Source organism: Pipra filicauda, unplaced genomic scaffold, assembly GCF_003945595.2.
Source record: "Pipra filicauda isolate LSUMZ 115617 unplaced genomic scaffold, ASM394559v2 scaffold548_size709544_pilon, whole genome shotgun sequence".
In the NCBI taxonomy this organism is placed as follows: domain Eukaryota; kingdom Metazoa; phylum Chordata; class Aves; order Passeriformes; family Pipridae; genus Pipra; species Pipra filicauda.
In genome coordinates this window covers 182,628-201,954 of record NW_024104696.1, presented here as the reverse complement: position 1 = coordinate 201,954, position 19,327 = coordinate 182,628, and the positions used below count along the sequence as shown (strand labels likewise).

The 19,327-nt window shown below is 69.6% G+C and overlaps 1 protein-coding gene across 1 annotated transcript; it reads right to left on the bottom strand.

The window, feature by feature from the left end:
- Positions 1-281: 281 nt before the first annotated feature.
- Positions 282-12,194, bottom strand: MIDN (midnolin). The gene is made up of 8 exons (XM_027715854.2): positions 12,050-12,194; positions 9,918-10,143; positions 8,847-8,934; positions 8,494-8,556; positions 3,347-3,733; positions 2,687-2,819; positions 2,290-2,577; positions 282-1,467 (listed from the first exon to the last, which is right to left on the bottom strand). The coding sequence occupies exons 2-8, from the start codon at positions 10,133-10,135 to the stop codon at positions 1,205-1,207; spliced, it is 1,440 nt and encodes a 479-aa protein (XP_027571655.1). The 5' UTR covers positions 10,136-10,143; positions 12,050-12,194; the 3' UTR covers positions 282-1,204.
- Between the last annotated feature and the right edge of the window lie 7,133 nt (positions 12,195-19,327).

Below are 19,327 nucleotides of genomic sequence, written 5' to 3'. Positions count from 1 at the left end.
GTGCACAGGCACACGGCTGTGTCACTGAGGGCAAGGACCTCAGGGTGCTGCAGGCAGGCTGAGGGGGTGCCCAGCTGTCCTGTGTGCCCCCCCCAACACCAACGGGGTGCCCAAATGTCCCCTTTCCTCCTCCGTAACAACACCAGGCACGGTTGCATCCAGACTGCCCAAATTTATTTCAAAAATAAAAAATAAAATATTAAAGACCGAAAAAGCCTCGCTCTCCCCCCCACCCCCCCTCCCCGAAACACACACAAAAAAAAAGACTTTTACAGACAAAAAACACGTCACGTGGGGGCTCTATTTGCACAGATCCTGACGGAAAAAAATCCAAGTCGGACAAGAAAAAGGATCCTACGGCCTATGAAGACTATGTCAGTATTGGCTCAGTCGGGTCATTAATGTCTATAAATACCGGCCCCGCAGCCGGGACCGAGTTTGGGGTTATTTATTCAGGTTTTTTCTCTTTTTTTTTTTTCTTCTCCTTTTTTTTAATTTTTTTTTAAGTTAAAAAAGAAAATCCAACCACCCAAGTGGCGGGTGGGAAGGAGTCCAGCGACTCGGAAGTTGGGCTCGGCCGCGGAGGGAAAGCGCCTTGGCTTCTCCCTCCCCAAACAAAATTAACATCCCCCCAAAACAAAGCCCCCCCACCCCGTCCCCCCTCCCCGGGCTGCGGCGGCGGGGCCCAGGCACACACGTGTCCCCCCCGACTGCCCGGGGGGGCCCAGCCCCGCAGCCGAGCAATGCTACATATAGAAGGGAAGGAAAACAAACGGCCCCCAAATCGGGGGGGCTCCAGCACCTCCGAGAGAGACTTCACCTCCTCCTGCCTGCACCGGGGGGTGACGCGAGGGGGCCCAGAGCACCCCCCCCCGAGCCCCTCTTCACAGCAAAGCAGCAGCTTCGATATGTCCCGGGACCCCCCCCGGGGTGTCGGGACCCCCCATTCCCAGCCGGGGAGGCTGCGGGGAGGGGGCGGCTCCAGCTGCTCCCCCCATCTCCCCAAAGCCAAGCGACGGGGGGCGGGGGGCTCTCCCCGTGACACGCGGGTCGGCCCGAGGCGTCGGTCGCAGGAGACGGCGGATCTCGAGGAGCCCTGGATCTCGAGGAGCCCCGGCCGTGACACCCGCGCTGACCCCCCCGCAGGGGCGGCGACGGGACCCCCCGGCACAGTCCCCCGGGGCCCCCCCCGGGCACGGGCTCTCTATGCTACGACAAACTCGGATTTCATCTCGGCCTTGACCTCCGGCTTCCAGACCGAGTCCTCGAAGTCCAGGTCCAGGCTGCCCTCGCTGGAGACGCTGCTGTTGCTGTTGGTGCGCCCGGCCTTGCGGTTGGGTACCCAGTGGTAGGGCGCCCGCGCGTCCCGCCGCGCCTTCCGCCGCAGCCGCTTCTGCTGCAGCAGCAGCTGCAGCCGCTCCACCTTGCAGCGCGTGGCCCGGTTCTCCGTCTGCCTCAGGCGGTCCCCTGCGGGGGGAAAGGGGACGGGGGGTCAGGGGGGGCTGCCGTGGACGGCTGGGGGCGGGGGACATGCAGGCCCCCAGGGCGGGGGACATGCAGGCCCCCCGGCAGCCGCTCGTGGCACAGATGTGTGGACACCCCCACAGCAGGGGGAAGGGGGGCCATGGGGGCCTGCCCTGACCCACATCCAAGGGGATGCACGGCCCCCACGGCAAAGATGCCTGGGCACCCCAAAAACCAGGGTCCCCATCGTGGTGCCAGCTTGTCCCCAGTGCGGTGCAGCCCTTTTTGGGGTGCAGGGTCCCCACAACAACACTCCCTTTATACCCAAACAAGGCCCCCCAGATAGACAGTGTTGGGGTCCTGGCAGAGACCAGAGCTGGGGGTGACCCTGAGAAGCCGTGGTCATGTCACTGGGGGCTGGAGCCAGCCAGGAGCTGCCCCCAGTGGGGGCCTGGGCCCCCCCAATCTGGGAGAGAAGGAAGAGCAAACCCTGAGGGAGATGAGCCCCCCCCGGGCCGGCACTGGCGGTTTCACTTCTTTCCTCTAAGCAAATCGGGGGGTCTGGGGCGGGCACCTCTGGCACCTTCCGGCCCCGGGGGGCACAGGCGTGTCCCCACCACACCAGGGGGTCCATGGGAGCTCCTGCCACACCCCACGGGGTCCAGCCCTCCTGCCAATGATTGACACCTGTCAATCATCCACCTACCCAGCCCCACTCTGCTCATCCCAGCCACAGCCCCCAGGGCGATGGGATGGACCAGGGACCCCCAGGAGCTGTCGACCTTAACCCCCGACCCCTCCACCCTCGGGGGCAGCCAGACTCACCGCTGGGCTTGCACATCCGGATCTGGCTTTGGCACTGGACGACAGGGTGCAGGGGGGGGGCGGCGGCCGCTGGCAGCGACTCTGAGGTAGTTTTGGTGGCGAGGTCCGGGGAGGCAGGCGGCGAGGACGAGGAGGAGAACTGCGTCTGGCAGCGGAGCTGCGTCAGGGACTGGGGCATGCCCTGGTAGTGTCGCGTGGCGCTGAGGAGGTCGTTCAGGATCTGCAGGATGGTGCCGATGTCCCGCCGCGGCCGCCCGCTGCTGTCCTGGCAGTTGGGGTGCAAAGTGCCTGGAGGGGGGCAGAGGTGGGTGTTAGACGAGCAGCCCCCCCAGATCCACAGCCCCACCGTCCCCACATCCCCCCAGCCACAGCCCCTGGCAGGCTCAGCACCACGTACCGGAGAAGGTCCCTGAGAAGACCCCGGGCGCGTGGTTGACGAAGCTCTCGATGACCGCCCCGGGCTTGCGGGATCGGGCCGAGGGGGCCGGGCTGCTGCCTGGGGAGCTGCTGCTGCGGGAGCCACAGTCCACCTGGGAGGGGAGAAAAGTGGGATCAGCCTCTGGGAAGGGGTCTATGGGGGGCACACAGCCCTGCTCCTGCCCTTCTGCCTCCTCCCAAACACCAGGTCAGGGGCTCTCAGGCAGGGAGCAGGGTGCAGCAGGCACCCCCAGCCCCAAGTTTACTGGGACACAAGGAGCTATGGCTGTCCCACCCCTCTGTGCACCAGTGTCCCCAGCCCTGGGAGTCCAAACAAGCCTGCCCCACCCTGCTGTACTGTGTGAGGGGAAAAGGGAAGCAGCAGCAGCTCGTGTCCACTCTTGGGGACAGGCAGGGTGTGGGACAGGCAGGGTGTGGGACAGGCAGGGTAAGAGCCTGGGTTACACCCTGTCCCTGAGTCCCTCCCCGGGACCTGGGGACATTCTGGAGGCCAGACTGAGGGACAACCCTGTTCCACGCATGGGGAAACTGAGGCAGGGACAGGCATTGCCACGGCAGGGCTGGGAAGTTCACGGCTTCGCTTCCCTGCCCCAAAGACCCCGGGACCCCCCGGACTCACCTCTGAGCAGGAGGAGACCACGCTGCTGTTCACCGTCTGCGCGCTGGCCCCGTGCGAGCGGAACATCCCGGCGGTGATGGGCGCGGGGTGGGGGGCGTTACAGTACATGGGGGGGGCCGGCGTGGCGGGCGAGGGGCTGGGGGCCGGGCTCTGCTGGCACGTGGGCACCACGGGGATGCGGGCGAAGCCGGAGCCGGCGGCGCCGTGCAGCGTCCGGCAGTGGGGGCTGGCGCTGGCCCCCGCCTCGCCGCGGCTGGCGATGAGGTGCCGGTGCTGGAGCTGCCCCGTGCTCTGCTGGGCCGCCAACTGCAGCTGCACGAACATCATGTGGTCCCCCACGCGCAGGGCCAGGGTCAGCGGGGACCGGCCCGACAAGAAGTCATTGACCTGCGGAGAGAAGGGACCCCCCTCAGCTGTGGCGCTCAGTGAGACCACGCAGAGACCCCCCACCCCGGTGCCAAGGAGGAGGGCGGTCGTTGCCCCCCTGGGGCCAAGCAGAGGATGGTGGTTGCCCCCACAGGTCTCCTGCAGCCATAGGGACCGGTCATTGGGGCAGGGAAGGGGTGACACCCCCCACAGCCCCTCAGCCGTGCCAGGCTGGCGGGAGAGCTTGGCTGCTGTCCCCGTACGACCCTGTTCCAGTGCCAGCTCTGTCAGCTGATGGTGCCGGGGGGGGGTATTTTTCTTCCTTCTGCCCTTCCTGCCCTTTATTCCACAGCAGCAAGATGCCCTCCCTGCCTGGCCACCCTCCCCAGCACAGATCCCAGCAGTTCTCAGTGGGCAGGGACAGGCAGGGCCTGCAGCTGGGGCCACCCACAGCCCCACACCCGGCCCCGGGGCCAGCACTGCTGTTCTGGCCAGCCCAGTGCCCAGCCAAGGGGTGCCCCCGCAGGCATGGGGAGAACGGGAGGGGGCAGGGGGCAGGTGAGGACATGCTGGGTCCTTGCATGCCCACCACCGTGACTCAGGGCTGCCAGGCAGGGAAGTGCAGCCCACCTGCCCCCCTTCCCCACACCGAGGGCAGACTGGGGGGGGCAGGCCCTGCCCAGCCCGGAGGCTCCAGCTCCGGCAGGTGATGGAGCAGCTGCAGCGCAGAGACAAGAGCTGGGGCCTGACCCTGCCCGGGCCGCAGCTGTGGGGGGGCCCCAATCCCCAACACCTGCCGCCCCCCAGCACAGCCTGCTCAGCCCCCACGACACATAAATCACTTGGCAGCTGTGCCAGGGAACAGGGGAGCCCCCGACATCCTGGCGGGGCTGGGGCAGCCGTGAGCCCCCCCAGCACCCCCTGCCCTGCAGGGGCCCGTGCCTCTCGCCCCCGCCAGCCCGGGGCTCACGTGGGGCTGTGGGCAGGACCCGGGGTCAGGGCTAATGGGGATGACGCCACCCCCCAGCCGCGCTATTCCAGGGCACAGCAGGGCCCGGCTTTCCCAGCCCGTCACGTGCGGTGCCGCGCTCGGCTCCCGACGTCACCCACCCACACCCCACGGCACCTTCGGGGCGCAGCCGTCACCGGTGGCGGGACGAGGCGAAGGATCCCTGGCAGCCCCACCACCCCCCTGCCCCCAGCGCTGCCGAGCGGGGCCCCCCCGGCCCCGGCCCCGCTCCCCCGCTGCCGCGGAGGCCGGTTCTGAGAAGCCGTGGGAAAAGCAGCTTTAAAAATACCAGCAGCAAAGCCCCGAGCGTGTCAGGCGGAGGCTGCAGAGGAAGGGGTGGGCGGGAAGGAGACACTGCAGCTCTGGACAGGGAGGTTACGGGGCGAGGGGGCGGGAGAGGACGGCGGGCACGCACATGGGCACGCGTGTGCACACGCGTGTGCACGCACAGAGCACCTGGGCACAGGAAAGCGTCACCCCCGCCCCCGTCCTGCCTCAGTTCCCCTGCCCACAGCAGCCTGGGTGGCCTCACGCCAGGCTGGCAGCCCCGTCCTCACTGCTCAGCCACGACCACCGGCCACGTCCAGAGCTCCAGCCACCTCCTGCCCCTGCGTGGAGCCCCCACGGCTGCTGGGCCACCCCATCCCTGCTGCTGCTCTCAGAGTCAGTGTAGGGGGGGACATTTCACACAGGGACCCCCCACACCACGTCCACACACCACTTACCCATGCTTGGGAAGGGGACCAGTCCCCTCCAGCCCCCATCCTGTTCCCACCTCGCTCCTGAGTGGGGTCTCTCACAGCCCCCTGGCCCCACCCCACACACAGGGGGAGGCAGCAGGGCAGGACCCCTGCCCCAGACCCCCCCCCACCCCAGCCCCGGCTCCGCACCCCGGCGTTCCCGGGGGAGCCCCGCGCGCATCCCCGGGGCCCTCTGACGTCAGTGGCCTCCCGCTCCCTGTGACTCACCCCGGCCTGCCCTGCCTGACCCCTCGCCAGCGTCGGGAGAAACCAGAGCACCCCAAGCCCCGCCAGGCCCGCGCTGCCAGCACTTCCCAGGGGCACCGAGAACCGCCCCCTCGGTCCCCAGCCGAGGGGGTCCCAGGGCCCCCCGCAGCACCCCTGGGGCTGGGCCGTGGCCCTGAGCCGGCCGGGTCCCCGCGGCGCCCCAGCTCCGGGGCTCCCAGCACCCGCCCCCGCGCCGCTGCCAACCCCCCCCGGCGAAACCAGCCCGCTCCAATGCAAACACGTCCCACCCAGCCGCCCGCTCGGCCGCCCACGCCGGGAGGACCCCGTCCCTCCCAGCCGGCTCTGCCGCGGGGGCCAGCACGGCCCCGCCGAGGGGGCTGGGACCACCGGGCCCCCCAGAGCCCCCACACCCAGGAGCCCCCCGGGGACCCTGCCAAGCCCTGGGGGGCTCAGCCGCACCGTGCCGGGCTTGGGGCCCACAGGGATGGGGCAAGTGTCTCCCGGCTGCTTCTCAGAAACGCAGATGACTCAGAGAACGCCGCATTCCCGCCTCGCTCCGACGCCTGGCCCCGCGTCACCCCGGCCCCCAGCCCCAGACACCTCCAGGCCCCCCACTCTGGGCTGGCAGAGAGTGGGAGCTGCCCCCAGCGAGCCCCTGCCCCACATGGGGAGGGCAGCACCCCCAAACAGGCACAGGGAAACCGTCCTGGGAGATCCAGAGGGGAAAGACAAGGCCAAGGCAAATATGAGAAGGGGGAGCAGGAAATGGCCCCACATCCCCTGCAGGGTCTCCAGTTGGGCACAGCTGGGAACCCCATCTAGCCACTTGTATCAGTGCCCAGGGGTTTTTCTGTGCCAAAGGGGGCAGAGGGACAGAGCCCCCAAGCCACATTCCTCTGGCTGCAGCTCCCGGCCCTCGAAGAGCAGGATGTGTCCCCCCCCAACATTCCTGGGCAGAGGCACTGGGGGAAGGCAGAGCCGAGGCAGAGGGACCGAACGGTTTGTGGGCTCCCTGGAAAGCGGGGGCAGCTGTGCGGGGCGGAAGGAAGCGCGGGAGCATTTCCAGGAAGCCCCCGTGCCCAGCAGCCACTTCCCCAAAGGCTGGGGAGGGGGTGGCAGCGCCCCGGCCCCCCCCCCCACCCCCAGAGGAAGCGGCTCAGCTCTCCCTGCGCTCCGGAGGCTGCGTGACGCAGGCAGAGCCCAGCAAAGCATGAATGGGAGGAGTGGTTTCCTGCCCCCCCCTCCCGCCGCCCCCCAGGTGCTGGCGGTTCCTCCTGCTCAGCCCTGGCTTCCTGAATCACCGACCGGAGGAACCTGCGGTGGGCAGGGAGCTGTGGAGTCGCTTCCCACAGCCAGTGCCAGACCGTAGCCCGCCCACCCACCCACCCTCCTCTGCCCTGCTGTGCTTGGCCGAGGGGGCCACAGCCCAGTGCAAGGGGCACCCCGAGCTCCATGGGCTCCTTGGCTCCCCAGTCCATCCCACCCCCGTGTGGAGCTGCACAGCCTCACGAGAAATACCTGCAGCCCTGAGACCAGGACATGCACTGGGACCCCCGGGCTGGGCTGCCAGCACCAGCCCCCTCTCACAGCTCTGCACCCCAGCTGGGATGGGCAGCACCCCATGAGCACCCCGGCAGCCTCTGGCACAGGGCTCCGCTCTGAGCTCACCCCCCTGGCCCGCATGGGGTTAAACCAGCCCCCAAAAGACAAGGTCACCCCAGGCAGCCAAGGGCACTGCAGGTCAGTCCCTGCAGGCAGGGCAGCTTGGCCCTTGCCACATCCCCACAGTGTGGGGGGGCACAGCCATGCCCCCACCGACCCCCTGTCCGATCCCTGGGCTCAGCTCCTTCCCCAAATTCAGTGAGGCAGGTTATAGAAAACCCAAAAAACCAACCCTTAAAAAAACGAATCTGCAGCATCAGCCAGAAAAAGGAAGGAAAGAGTTTCACAGCAGTAACAGAGACGGAAAACAAAGGAGCGGGGCCTGCGCAGCTGGGGGTAAATTCCACCTTCGAGGCAGGAGCCGGCGGCTGCGCGCGCACCCACGGCTCACCCACGGCTCTCCCACCCCGGGAACGCTTCCGCCCCATGGCTGAGACCCCCCAGCAGCGAGGACCCCCCACCCGCCCACCTCCCACCCCGCCAACTGCCAGGAACTCCACAGCGATTCAACCGCGGCCCCGCCAACGCCGCCCGCGGGCCCCTCCACACCCCCCTCCCTGGGGCCCGGCGCCCCAGCACAAGGCCACTGAGCAGGGACACGGAGAGGGACACGGAGAGGGCCAGAACACTCGGGCACAGTCAATCCCACCCCCCAAGGATGGCTCCAAGGAGAGGGGGGAAGCTGGGCTCTGCAGCCCCACAAGCCCCCAGCGTGGCCCTGCCAGCCCCTTCGACACCCACAACACGGGGCAGATGGGCAGCCCTGTCTCTGCACTTTGGGGTGGGCAGCTGGGGGGGTCTGCAGCCCCACACCCCCAGGCAGGGCCCTGAGCTGCCCAGCTCTGCCACCGACCTGCTGTGTGACCTTGAGTGAGTCACTTCACCTCCCCAGCTCCCGGCTTGTTTGGGCTGCGAGGCTGCGGTGCGGGACCTCCCTGCGCCCGGCGCTGCTCAGGGTGACGGTGCCCGCCCCGGGCACCACCCTCAGCATTCCCAGCCCTGCTGAAGCCCTCAGCATTCCCGACCTCAGCGAAGCACCAACGCCAAAGCTTTTGGGAGGGGAAGCAGAGTGAGGCCGCCGCGGTCCTTTTCCCCCACCCCCCGCCTTTGTCTCCATCCTGCCTCGGCATCCAGCCCCTCACCTGAGTTTCAGTTAAGCTTTCCAGCGCTTGCATCACCGACTGTTCTGGCCTGGACGCCTGGGACTGGAAAAAAAGGAGGAGGGGGGGGATTAACATTACAAATGCAGCGAAGGAGGGGGCGTCCGCAGCAGGAGGGAGGGATGACATGTCACTTCCACTATTTCTACACGAGCCCTGAGAAAGGAGTGAAATATTAAACCTGCTGCCGTGCCCAGCCCAGTGCTGCCTCCTCAGCGAGGGCTGGGGCAGCAGAGCCTCGGGGCTGCCAGCACATCACATCCTCATCCTCATCCTCGGGGCTTTAATAATAGACAGGGACGAGTGGGAGGGAGCAGCAGGAAAAGGGCACTCACCATCAATCCAGCCTCCACGGTGGGCACCAGTGTCAGCTTGCTGCCTTCCACGACCCCCAGGTCCTGCAGTTTGCCGGAGCTCAGGCGGCTGTGGGGAGAGACACCAAAAGCGGGGTCAGTGCAGGCCAGGCAGACCCCCCCGGGGGGACACACGAGGGGGGACACCAGCTGCAAGCCTGCCTGCTCCCAGGGGACCAAGCCCACCCACCCCAAGCAATTCCAACCCCTGACAGGCAGGAGGGGATCCCGGCACCCCACTGCTCAGCTGACCCCCAGAGGGGGAGCTCACAGTGTGGGGCACCCCTGCTCCGGGCATGGGGCAGTGCCGGCGGGGCTGCAGCCATCGGGGTGAAGGGGTCAGCGAGGAGCTGGGCTGGGGAAGGGGTACGGGGGGCGGCTACACGGCTTCGTGGCACAGGAAACCTGCCCACGGGGGGAGGCGGTGGGAGAGAAGCTGGGACAAACGTGGGCGGGGGAGGCAGCACTGTGAACGTGCCCCCCCCGACCCCGTGGGTGCCGGCAGATGGACGCGGTGTCCCCGCGTGTCCCCCCTCCGATCCGGGAGAGACTCTCCAAGTTACTCCGGGCTCGGCCCCACGCGGGCCCCGCTCCACGCGGGGGGTGCGCAGCCCCTCGGCCCGAGCCCCCGGCAGACAAAGGCCCCCCCGGCGCTGGGGGCTCGGGGGGGGCCGGACCGCGCCGCCGCCGGGACTGAGCCCAGAACAAAGGGCCGGGGCACGGCCGGGCCCCGCCGCCCACAAAGGAGCCCCGGCAGGGCCGGGCGAGGGGGCGGCGGCCGCGCTCCGGTCCCGGCCCGGCGCCCCCTCCCTCCACCCGAGCCCCCCTCCCTCCCTCCCTCCGGCCCGGCCCCCGCTCGCCCCCGCCGCGGCCCCCCGGGCTGTCCCCCCCCTCCCGCCCCGCACAGGAATGGGGCCGGGAAGGGGGAGGGGGCGGGAGCCTTTGTGCGGTGCCGAGCCCGGTGCGAGGGGGCCGCCCCCGCGCCCAGCCCCGCTGCCGGGGGGCTGAGGACCCCGGGCCCCCCGAGCCGCGCCGAGCCCCCCCGTGACGTACCTCTCTTTGTGCAGCAGCGCCAGCCGCTCCTTGGGCACCTTGAGGCGCTGGGACAGCCGCCGCTTCAGCCCCTCCACCGTCTCTTCGGCGGGCACGGAGAGCTCATAGCGCGTGCCGGTGGTGGTGTGGATGTAGAGGTTCATGGGGGGCTCGGGCGGCCCCACCTCGCAGGCGGGAGCCCCGCGGCTGCAGCTCCTGGCGCCGGGCTGCGGGTCCATCCGCCGACCTGCGGGGGCAGCGGCGGTCGGTGCCGGGGGGCGACGGCGGGACGCGGCGCGGGGGGGTGCGGGAGCGGACAAAGGAGAGAGCGGGGCCCGCTCCGCCGCACGCCCGGCGGGACCCACGGGAGCTCCGGCTGCGCGGCGAGGCCTCGGGCGGGGGCCGGGAGGAGGCGGGGGGCGGCTGTGGGGGCGGGGGGGGGGTCCCCAAGCAGGGCTGCACCGGCCGGGCCCTCCGCGGCCCGGGCGAAGAAAATAAAATATATATATATAAAAATAAAAAATATAAAATCCCCCGTGCTCGCCCCGCTCCGGTGGCTGCCGCGGGAGGGGGGCGGTAGAAGCGGCGCTGCCCGTCCCTGCCTGCCGCCTGCCCCTGCTCTGCCGCCTCCTTTCTTTCTCCTCGCCGCCGCTCTGTGCTCTCGGAGCGGGGTGTCTGGGGGCGGGGTGAGGCCCGAGGCCGCGGCGAGGGGCGGGGAGGCCGCGTCGCTCCCCCCTCGGTGGGGCCGGACCCGCCGAACCGGCCGCCGCTCGCGCTGCCGTGGGAGCACCGGGGGGAGGGAAGTTACAATGTAGCAACGTCCCGGGGGGCGGGGCCTCGCCCTCATTCACTCCGGCTCCTCCGGCGGCCGCGGCCAATGGCGGCGCGCCGGGCGCCCAGACATCCGCGGTGGCGGCCAATGGGGGGCGGGCGCAGGCTCCCCACGTGGCCCCGGTGGGCGGGGCGGCCCGGCCGGATTCCTCCCGCCCACGCGGCCGCGCGGCCCCGCCCCCGGCCCCGCCCCCCGCGCGCCCTCGCGCCGCGCCTGGAGCCATTCATAATCCCGGCGCACAACAAAGGGGCGCGGGGCCGGGATCGGGGGGTCCGGCCGGGCACCCCCTCTTCGCGGGGGCCAGCGGGCTTGGCGGGCGAGGCCCGGGCGCCGCGGAGGGGTGAACGCGGGACACGGGCAGGCGGCGGCCCCGGAGCGCCGCGGCGGGGGCGGTGAGCGGCCCCCGCACCGGAGGAGGCCGCGGCGGGAGGTGACTGCCCGCGGGGCCGGGCGGGAGCCGGAGCCCCCGGAGCCGAGTGACGCGGGGACACAGAGGCGGAAAGGGCGGAGGGGACCCGCACAGTCACCCGCGGCCGGTCACACCCGCCCGGTCACACGCACCCGCCCCGTCACCTTCCTTAGTGACGCCGTTAAAGCTACGGGGAACCGTCCCGACACGGGGCTGAGCCCCCCCCGCGCCCCCCAGCACGCTTCTGGCTCCCCTATCCCCAGTCCCGCAGCGGGGACCTCCCCCCCAGCGGCCCCAGCCCCGGCTGCCCCTCCCGGGGGGCGGAACGGCCGCCCCGGGGCTCCGGCCCGGCTCCCGCACCGGGGGGGCCCGGGGGGGGCTATGAGTCAGCAAAGCGCGGGCGCCCCCTGCCGGCCCCGCCGCGCCTCCTGCGCCCGGGGGGGCCGCGGGGGCCGCACCGGCGGCCGGGGAGCGCTCACCGAGCCGCCGGGTGGCCCTGACCGAGCGACCGGGAGGCCCCGCCGCGGTGCGGCCCGGGGCCGCTGCCCGCCCGCCGGGACGGAGCGAACCGGCCCGGGCAGCCTCCCCCGGTACGCCGCTCCCCGGGACGCGACGGGGATCGAGAGGGGCGCACCGAGGTCCCGGAAGCCGGAGCGAGAGGAACCGACCCAGCTCCCGTTCCCCGAGGGCAGACAAAGCCCCGACTGACCAGGGACACGCTGGGTCCCGGCGGGTGGGCAGCGCTCCCGGACACCCCGAGCGGGGCTCTGCCGTGGGTGCCCCCGGGAGCCCCGGGGAAGCGGGGCCACCCCGCCCGCTCCAGGGAAAGCAACGTAGTGAGCGCGGTCCCGGTCCGTGGATCCCCCCGCACCCCCACCTGGGCTCCCCCCGGCCCGGCGCGGCCCCACTCACCGAGCGCGGCCCCGCGGATCCCGGCGCGGCGGGAGCTCAGCTGCCTCCGGCGGCAGGAAGAAGGAGAGAGACCCCAGAAACGTCCCGGGGGGAGGTGGCGGTCGGCGCGGTGTCCCCTGCCGAGCGCTGCAGCCGGTCCGAGCGCAGCCCTGACGCGGAGCTGCCGGGGAGGTGCCCCAAGTTTTATCCCGCACCGCCCGGGGTGGAGCCTGGCGGGGGCAGGGACCGGGCAGGGACCGGGCTGGCCCCGGCAGCGGCCCCGGCGGTACCCGCACCTGCTCCCGCGGGGGGTTCCGGCCCTTGCCCCCGGGTCCCAGTGCCAGTCCTGCCCTAGGAGTCCCAGACTCTGCCCCCCGTTTCGGATCCTGCTTCTGATATGCCGGCTCGCCGTCTCCCCGATCCCGGTCTCAGCCCACTGGGGACGTCTTGGCCGTTCCCGGGGTCGTCTTGGCCCCTCCCGGGGTCTCGGCTCTGCCCCACCGGGGCTCCCGGTCCTGGCGCTGCCCCTGCTCCTCGCGGGGCCGCTGCAAGCAGGGCAGGGGGACCAGCCCCCCGTGGGCCGTGGGGCGGGGACAGACCAGACACCTCTCCCGGTCCGGGTGCCCCCTCATTAGGGTCAAAGGCAGTCCGCGGGCAGGGAATGGATGGGCTGAGCTCTCCTTGAGAGCTGAGTGTCAAAGCTGCTGGTCGTGGAGACTCGATGTCTAATATCGAGACTCTCTGATGTCTAATAACAAGGTTGGGCCGGCCCTCCCTCCCCCAGGGATTCCCTCTGCCCAACCACCCACTGCCCAGCCAGGACACAGATTCAGCCCCACAGGGTTTTTGAAGCAGAGAAGTGGGCTGGTGGGCACCAGTGCTGGGGGGCAATGCCCCGGGGGCAGGGGGTGGAACCCGGTTCCCCCCAGGCCGCGGTGTGCGGGGCCAGTGGCCGCCCCGCCTGCACAGGGAGGTGCTCGTGACCTCGGGCTGCCTGGCCGGGTCTCTCTCTCGCAGACAATGCCCTGGCACACCGAGACACAAAGCAGCTGGAGGGGGGATCTGGCGGCCAGTCTGCAGCGGGGAGGGGGCCGCACACCCTGACCCACGAGGCAGCGGTGCAGGGGCCCGGCGGGAGCCGAGGGGGGGCTCAGTGCAGCCCCAAAATGCTGCCGCTGCCCCCCTCCCGCACAGCCTCCCCTGGGCTGGGTGCAGATGGCTGGGTGGGATTGAGGCCCCTCATGCGCGAGGCGCAGAGCTGGGCTGGGAGGGACCCTTTGTGGCTCAGCCTGCAGCCCCCCGCCCACCCCGGCCCCCTCCGGGCTCTCAGGGGGGAGATGAGCTCAGGCGGCTCCAGCTCCGGCTCCTGCCATTGTTGTCCCTGGGAGAGGGGCCGGGGCAGGGATGCGCCATTGTTCTCCCCGGGAGCTGTGGAGCTCCGGGCCTGCAAAGCCACCCCTCAAGGGGCCACATCCCCAGCTGGCCCCCCAGCAAGGAGAGGGGGCAGCCGGGGCCACAGGTTTGGCCCTGCCACAGTTTGGGCTTGTGCACCAGGAGGGGGGCCATGGTGGGGACAAGGTGTCAATCCAGAGCCACCCCCGCTGGGAGCAGGGTCCGGCCGCCAGCTCCTGGCTCCCAGCCCGGTTCCGTGGGGAGGGACAAGGAGGCATCACAGCCATGGCTGTGAGCGCGGCCTGCTCGGGTCCGTTGGCAGAGCGGCCATGCCCCAGGGGCAGGGCATCTCCCCGTGTCCTGGCAGCTCTGAGGAGCCCCTTTCCCAGTTGCCACCCTCCTCACACGGCTCCATCTCCTTCCTGGGAGGAAGCTCATCTCCTCTGGCAATCCCACGACTCCAGGAGATGGTGCTTTAGGAAGCGTGTGCAGATTTCAGTGTGGCTGAAGGTATCCGGAGCCTCCAGAGACGCAAGCTGGGAGATCCCAGGATTCCCAGCAGCCCAGATTTTGTGTGTTTAGTTTATTGTGTTGCCCTGGGAATAAATCGTTAAAGATTACAGGCAGACTTGGGCATAATTGCTACACGGCATCCGAGGCTCCTGCGTCTCCAGAGGGAGCGTTCTCCAAACCCCGCACGGCTGAGCAGCTCCGGGAGAGACGATCCGAGGAGCAAATACCTACACAAATCCCGCTGCAGGCCACACGCAGCTCCCGCAATCCTCTTAGCTAACCTGGGCCCCGGGATTAGCCCCCGCGGCGGCTCACGCACCCGGCCGGCGGCGCGGGCTGGGCCGGAGGACAGGGGCTTACCCGGGTCCCACCGGGACACTTCCCACGGGGCCTGGCCGCTGGGCACGTCCCGGTGCCAGGGCAGAGCCGGGACAGCTCCATGGTGGCAGCTCCTCTGTGTCCCACGGTGCTGCCCCATCCCTCAGGCCCCAACTCCGGCTGGGAGCCCCAAATCTTTTGGGGGCCAGTTCTTGGAAGTCCTCTGCCTCGAAGGAAGGGAATTCCCAGCCCTCCTTTGGGGAAATCCCCCACAAGCCCCGGGCAGCAGCTTTTTTCTTTTCTCTCGGTTTTTTGGGTTTTGTTTGTTTTTTGTTTTTTTTTTTCCTTTTGGACTGAATTCCTGGCTGATTCCACAGCTTTGGCAAACGGGGATTTTATCGCAAGTCTCTGCATTCCCCTCGCAGGCGTGGGGTCATGGGATTAGGGCAGAGCTGACGCTGGCTCCGGAGCGGGGAGAGGAGGGGAGAGGAGGGAAGAGGGGGTGTTTCTGTCTCCTGTGGCTGCAGAAGATGCCGGGCTGCAGCCTGGGGGGACCCAGGGGGGACAGGGACCCTTTTCTTCCCTCAGCCCCCAGTCTGTGAAGGGGAGTGATCCTATGGCTGCAAAAGGGCTCCCGGGCTGTGCAGTGCCCGGCTGGGGCCTCATGTGGAGCTGCCGCAGTGAGTGGGAGCGTTCCCACGGGCACGGGGCCAGGGGCCGGGATCATGCGGGGCACACCCCGGCAGGAGGGCGCAGCCGAACCGCTGCACCTCCACCCGCCCGGCCCGGCCCACCAGGCACCGCCGGCACCGCCACGGTGGGAGTGGTGCAGGGCTGGGGGTCTCGGTGCCCCCTCCCCGTCCCCCCAAGCCCCGCGGGGCCGAGCGGCTCAGCCTTAGTCACGGCGGCGAGCGGTGACTCAGTCGCCCGGCGCGCTCAGGTGAGCCATCGCTGCTGCCGTGAGTAAGGAGCTGCTGATCCCACCCTCCTGGCACTGCGCCGGGCACGGGCCCCCCTGGAGCCCCCATCGGAGCCCCCCACCTCGCCAGGCTCGGGGTGGCCTCGTTGCGGGCGCGGGTGTCCTTGGGCAGGACGGCAGCGCCTGTGCCCGTGACGCTGGCGGGGCTGTAAACACCCAGGCGTGTCCTTAGAAACACACAACCGGCTCCGTGTGTTCCCAGCTCTCGGGGACGTGTCCTGGTGGCCTTTGGCAGCGTGTCCAGGCGTCACAGCCTGGGGACACTCCAGCTGCCAGCCTGATGCAGCCGGAGCCAGTGGCCCAGCCTGGCCTCTCCTGCCATGCCCTGGCTCTGGGCACCCCACACTCCTGGGAGCTCTGCCCATCACCCGGCCTTGGGCCTGGCGACCCCCAGAGATGAAGTCACCCCTGGAGTGACTCAGGCAGCCCCTCTGGGCTTGAGGGGACTGGGCACACAGCGGGCAGGGGGACCCCAGCACAGAGCTGGATGGCTCCGGTCAGACCCCGGGGTGAGTCAGCTCCTGCACGGGGATGGGGACGGTGGAGTCACCGCAGAGGCTCCCACCCGCCTGGCCCTGGCCCTGGGAAGGATGGCAAATCCCTCTGGATTTAGCAGTGCCCAGGTGTGGGGCCATACTTGGCTGTGCTGGGCCGTGGCCCTGCTGCCACAGTGAGGCCAAGGCTATTCTGAGCTCCCTGAGCTCACGGGCCCCTTCAGGACGCTGAGCTCCCGTCCCTGCTGACACCGGGCAGTGGCTCCCGGCCCCCATGGCCCTCCCCCAGCCAGGGGTGAGCAGAGGTTTGAGCCCCAGCCCCGCTTCAGCCGGGATTCCTGCTGGGAGGGGCAGGGGAACTGCTCCCCCATCCCTGGCCACCTCCTGTCCTGCCCCATGCCCCAGCTCTGCCGCTGCCCCACTGCCCCAGTGCCCCCCAGGCCCTGTCCTGTGCCCCAGCCTGTGCCATGTGCCAGTGCCGGTGTGGCAATTGGCAATCACAGCAATCCCGGGTCAGGAGAGGTCCTGGCAGTTACGTCAGCAGGCTGGGCCAATGCTGCCAGCTCGTGCCCACCAACAGGACACTCCCCTGGGCAAGGGCCAGGGGCTGAGACCCCCCCCCAGTGGGGAAAGACTCACCTTCTGTACCTGGGGAGCCCTGGAAACACAGGTGGGAAACTGCCAGGGTGGGAAGGGGCACCCAGGGCACAGACCCAGCCACTACAGCCAAGAGACACCAGAGCCCTGATCCCCAAAACCCCCTGCACCCCCTGACCCCCCCCCTCCTCCCTCAGCGTCACTGGCTGTTTCCCAGACGCTGCCACTTTTCTTGCTTTGCTTTAAATCCCGGCTCCAGGAGTCAGCCGACAGCTCAGCTGTTGTTGGTGTTGTTGTTATTATTATTGTTATTATCATTATTATTATAAATGCTTGAGCAAGTTGCCAGCCTTGGGGAGGGGAAGGACTCAGGATTTTGGGAGCCTCCTTGAATACACACTGAACCCTGATCCTGGGGTGACCCAGGCTTGTAAATCCATGGGAAAGCAACCCCCTATCCTACCATGTCCCATCCCACTCCAACCCACCCCACCCTATCCCATCACACCACACCCCACCCCACCCTATCCCATCATCCCATCCCATCCCACTCCAGCCCTCTGATCGGGCTGTGGGTTCACCCTGTAGGGCATCGTCCCAGTCCTGCCTGCACACAGGCTGGCAGTGCCATGTGGGATGGATTCCGTGGATCTCAAGCCCGTGCCCAGGGCTGAGGTGATGCCAGTGGGGGATCCTGGTGTCCAGCAAGGCAGCAGGGGGGTGTGGGGCGCGAGTCCTGCCAGGCTGCCCCAAGCACTGACACATGGGTGCACACTCAGGGCGGCGGCATTCCCGCCCCACACCTGCCCTGGCTCCCCTTGGAGCTGCCTCAGGAATGTGGGAACCTCACCCGGGTGGGGAGTGCAGTGCAAACCCAGGGCCACGGGCACCCCTCCATCCTCCATCGGCCTGGGGGGCCGGGGGCTGGGGGTGGGCAGCAGCCCTTGGGCCCAGTGCTGTCCCTGGCCCTCTGCCAGGCTGGTACCCCCGAGCTCCCAAAGCCAGGGAGAAGGAACAGGACCCGTGCGGGCAGGATGTGCCCCAGGAAATCCCGAGTTGGGCGGGATGGGGACGGAAGGAGGCACTTCCTCCCGGCCTTGTCCCTGCACATTCGTGTGCAATCCCCCGCCCTGAACGGGCACACGCGTGTGCACAACCACACGTGCTCCCCCCGCACACAGACAGCGGCCCACGCCTCCCACACGCGTGCACACACTCGCTCTGGTGGGTGCTGCATCCCCACCCACGCTCCCCCCGCCGCCTCCTCACGCCGTTCCCACACCCCCCGCCAGGCCCGGGCACCCCCTCCCTTCCCGGCCCCCCGCGCTCCCCCGCGGCCGCGGTTCCTGTTTACGGTGACGGAGCCGCCTGCCCGGCCCTCCCGGCACCGGGGGCGGCTGCCGGGGCAGGGGCATCGCCGCGGGTCCCACCACGCGGCCCCGGTGCAGCCTCCTCGCCCGGGCCTGACCCCGGTGCCGGTGCTGGTTCCCGGCTGCGCGGGATCGCCCGCTCCCCACGGACGCGGGGCCACAGCCCGTTCTGGGAACAGCAGCAGGAAATCCTGACGGGAGGAGAGCTGGACCCCACGTGGCACAGGCCGGGCGAGGCAAAGCTGCTGCGTGTGGTGGTGTGGGTGCCCCTTCCCGCCCCCTGCGCTGCCGAGCACACCTGGACCATCTGGCTGGGGCGTGGCCCCGTGCCCAGGTCAGGGGCTCAAGGGAGGTGCCGTGCCCGGGGTCCGGGCGAGTCAGGAGGAGCCGAGGGAGGAATCCAGCCCTGGGCCGGACTCACTGTGCCGCATTCCCCAGGGCCGAGCCACGCTGTGGGGAGCCGGGCTCAGCTCATCCCGGCGCCCGACCTGTGGGGAAACTGAGGCACCGGCTGGGGAAGTGACTCACCTGCACTGTGGCCTTTAAATGTGCTGCTCCGATTAGATAATGAGCGGAAGGATCAGAGGGAGCCCGACAGCCCCTCATTAAACCTTGGTCTCCCCAAGGAACCTTCAGCTCCATCGGAGCCTGTGGCCAACTGGGCCGGTGCTGGCCCACGGGACACAGCCCTGCCCTGAACCCACCCACTCACATCCATACAGGGCCAGAGCACCTCACACCCATCCCCACTGGAGGGTCGCTGCCCACGGGTTGTTTCACAGCCCCTCAGCAGGACTCTGCAGCTTTGGGGTGCCCTGGTTGGGACACGAGGCACAGGGGCCGCAGTCGGTGGGGTCGGGGCCGCAGCCCATCTGCCAAGACAGGATGTGGGGCCGGATGGGGGACACAATGTGGGGAAGTGAGGAGGGGACAGCAGGGACAGGGACATCTCACGGACACAAGTGGGGGCACAGCCCTCTAGTCCCCAGTGCTCCCGGGCACCCAGAGCTCCAGCTCCTCCTGGCCCCCCACGTGCCCCCGGTACTCCGGGTGCTCCCCCCTCCTGCACCTGCCTGGCCCGGGGGGCCCTGCCTGCAGCGGCCTGTCCGCGGGCGGCCGGGACGGGAAGGAGCTGGTTGGGCTGGGCGGGTGTCGGGTGGGAGCGGGGTCTGCTCAGCCCACACAGGTGTGGCTGCGGCAGCAAAGCTCCGCGCCCGGCTGGCCCCGTCCTGCTGGGTGGCAGGAGCCTCCCGCGCCGCTCGCACCCCGGGGCGCGCGGGCACACCCGTCATTACCCCACGGCAGCTGCCGGCGCTACCCGGGCAGGGAGGGGACGGCAGGGCCGGGACGCGGCCGGACGGCACGGCCAGGTGGGGACGGGGACGGCAGGGAGCCATCGCCCACCCGTGTGCAGCCCTCGCCTGCTGCGGGGAGGGCAGGTGGGGGGCGTGTGCCCCCTCTCTGCGTGGGACCCCACGGAGGCACTCGGGCCCAACCGGTGCCCCCGACACGTGGGGGAGGCAGCCGGGGTCAGGCCCAGCAGCTGCTCAGGACGTGCCCTGCAGGGCCACAGTGCACAATGAACCCATTGAGGTCCCGCGCGGCAGGGGGGGGAGACACCCAAGGTGGCGGTGGC

Bases quoted from the DNA above. Each gene is read 5' to 3' on its own strand.
- MIDN (XM_027715854.2), bottom strand. From the start codon at position 10,135: ATGGACCCGCAGCCCGGCGCCAGGAGCTGCAGCCGCGGGGCTCCCGCC. The intron at 2,820-3,346 runs GTGAGTCCGGGG...CTCCCCTCCCAG, and splicing joins TGGTCTCCTCCTGCTCAGAG to GTGGACTGTGGCTCCCGCAG. The intron at 2,578-2,686 runs GTACGTGGTGCT...GCCCCCCTCCAG, and splicing joins CTTCTCAGGGACCTTCTCCG to GCACTTTGCACCCCAACTGC.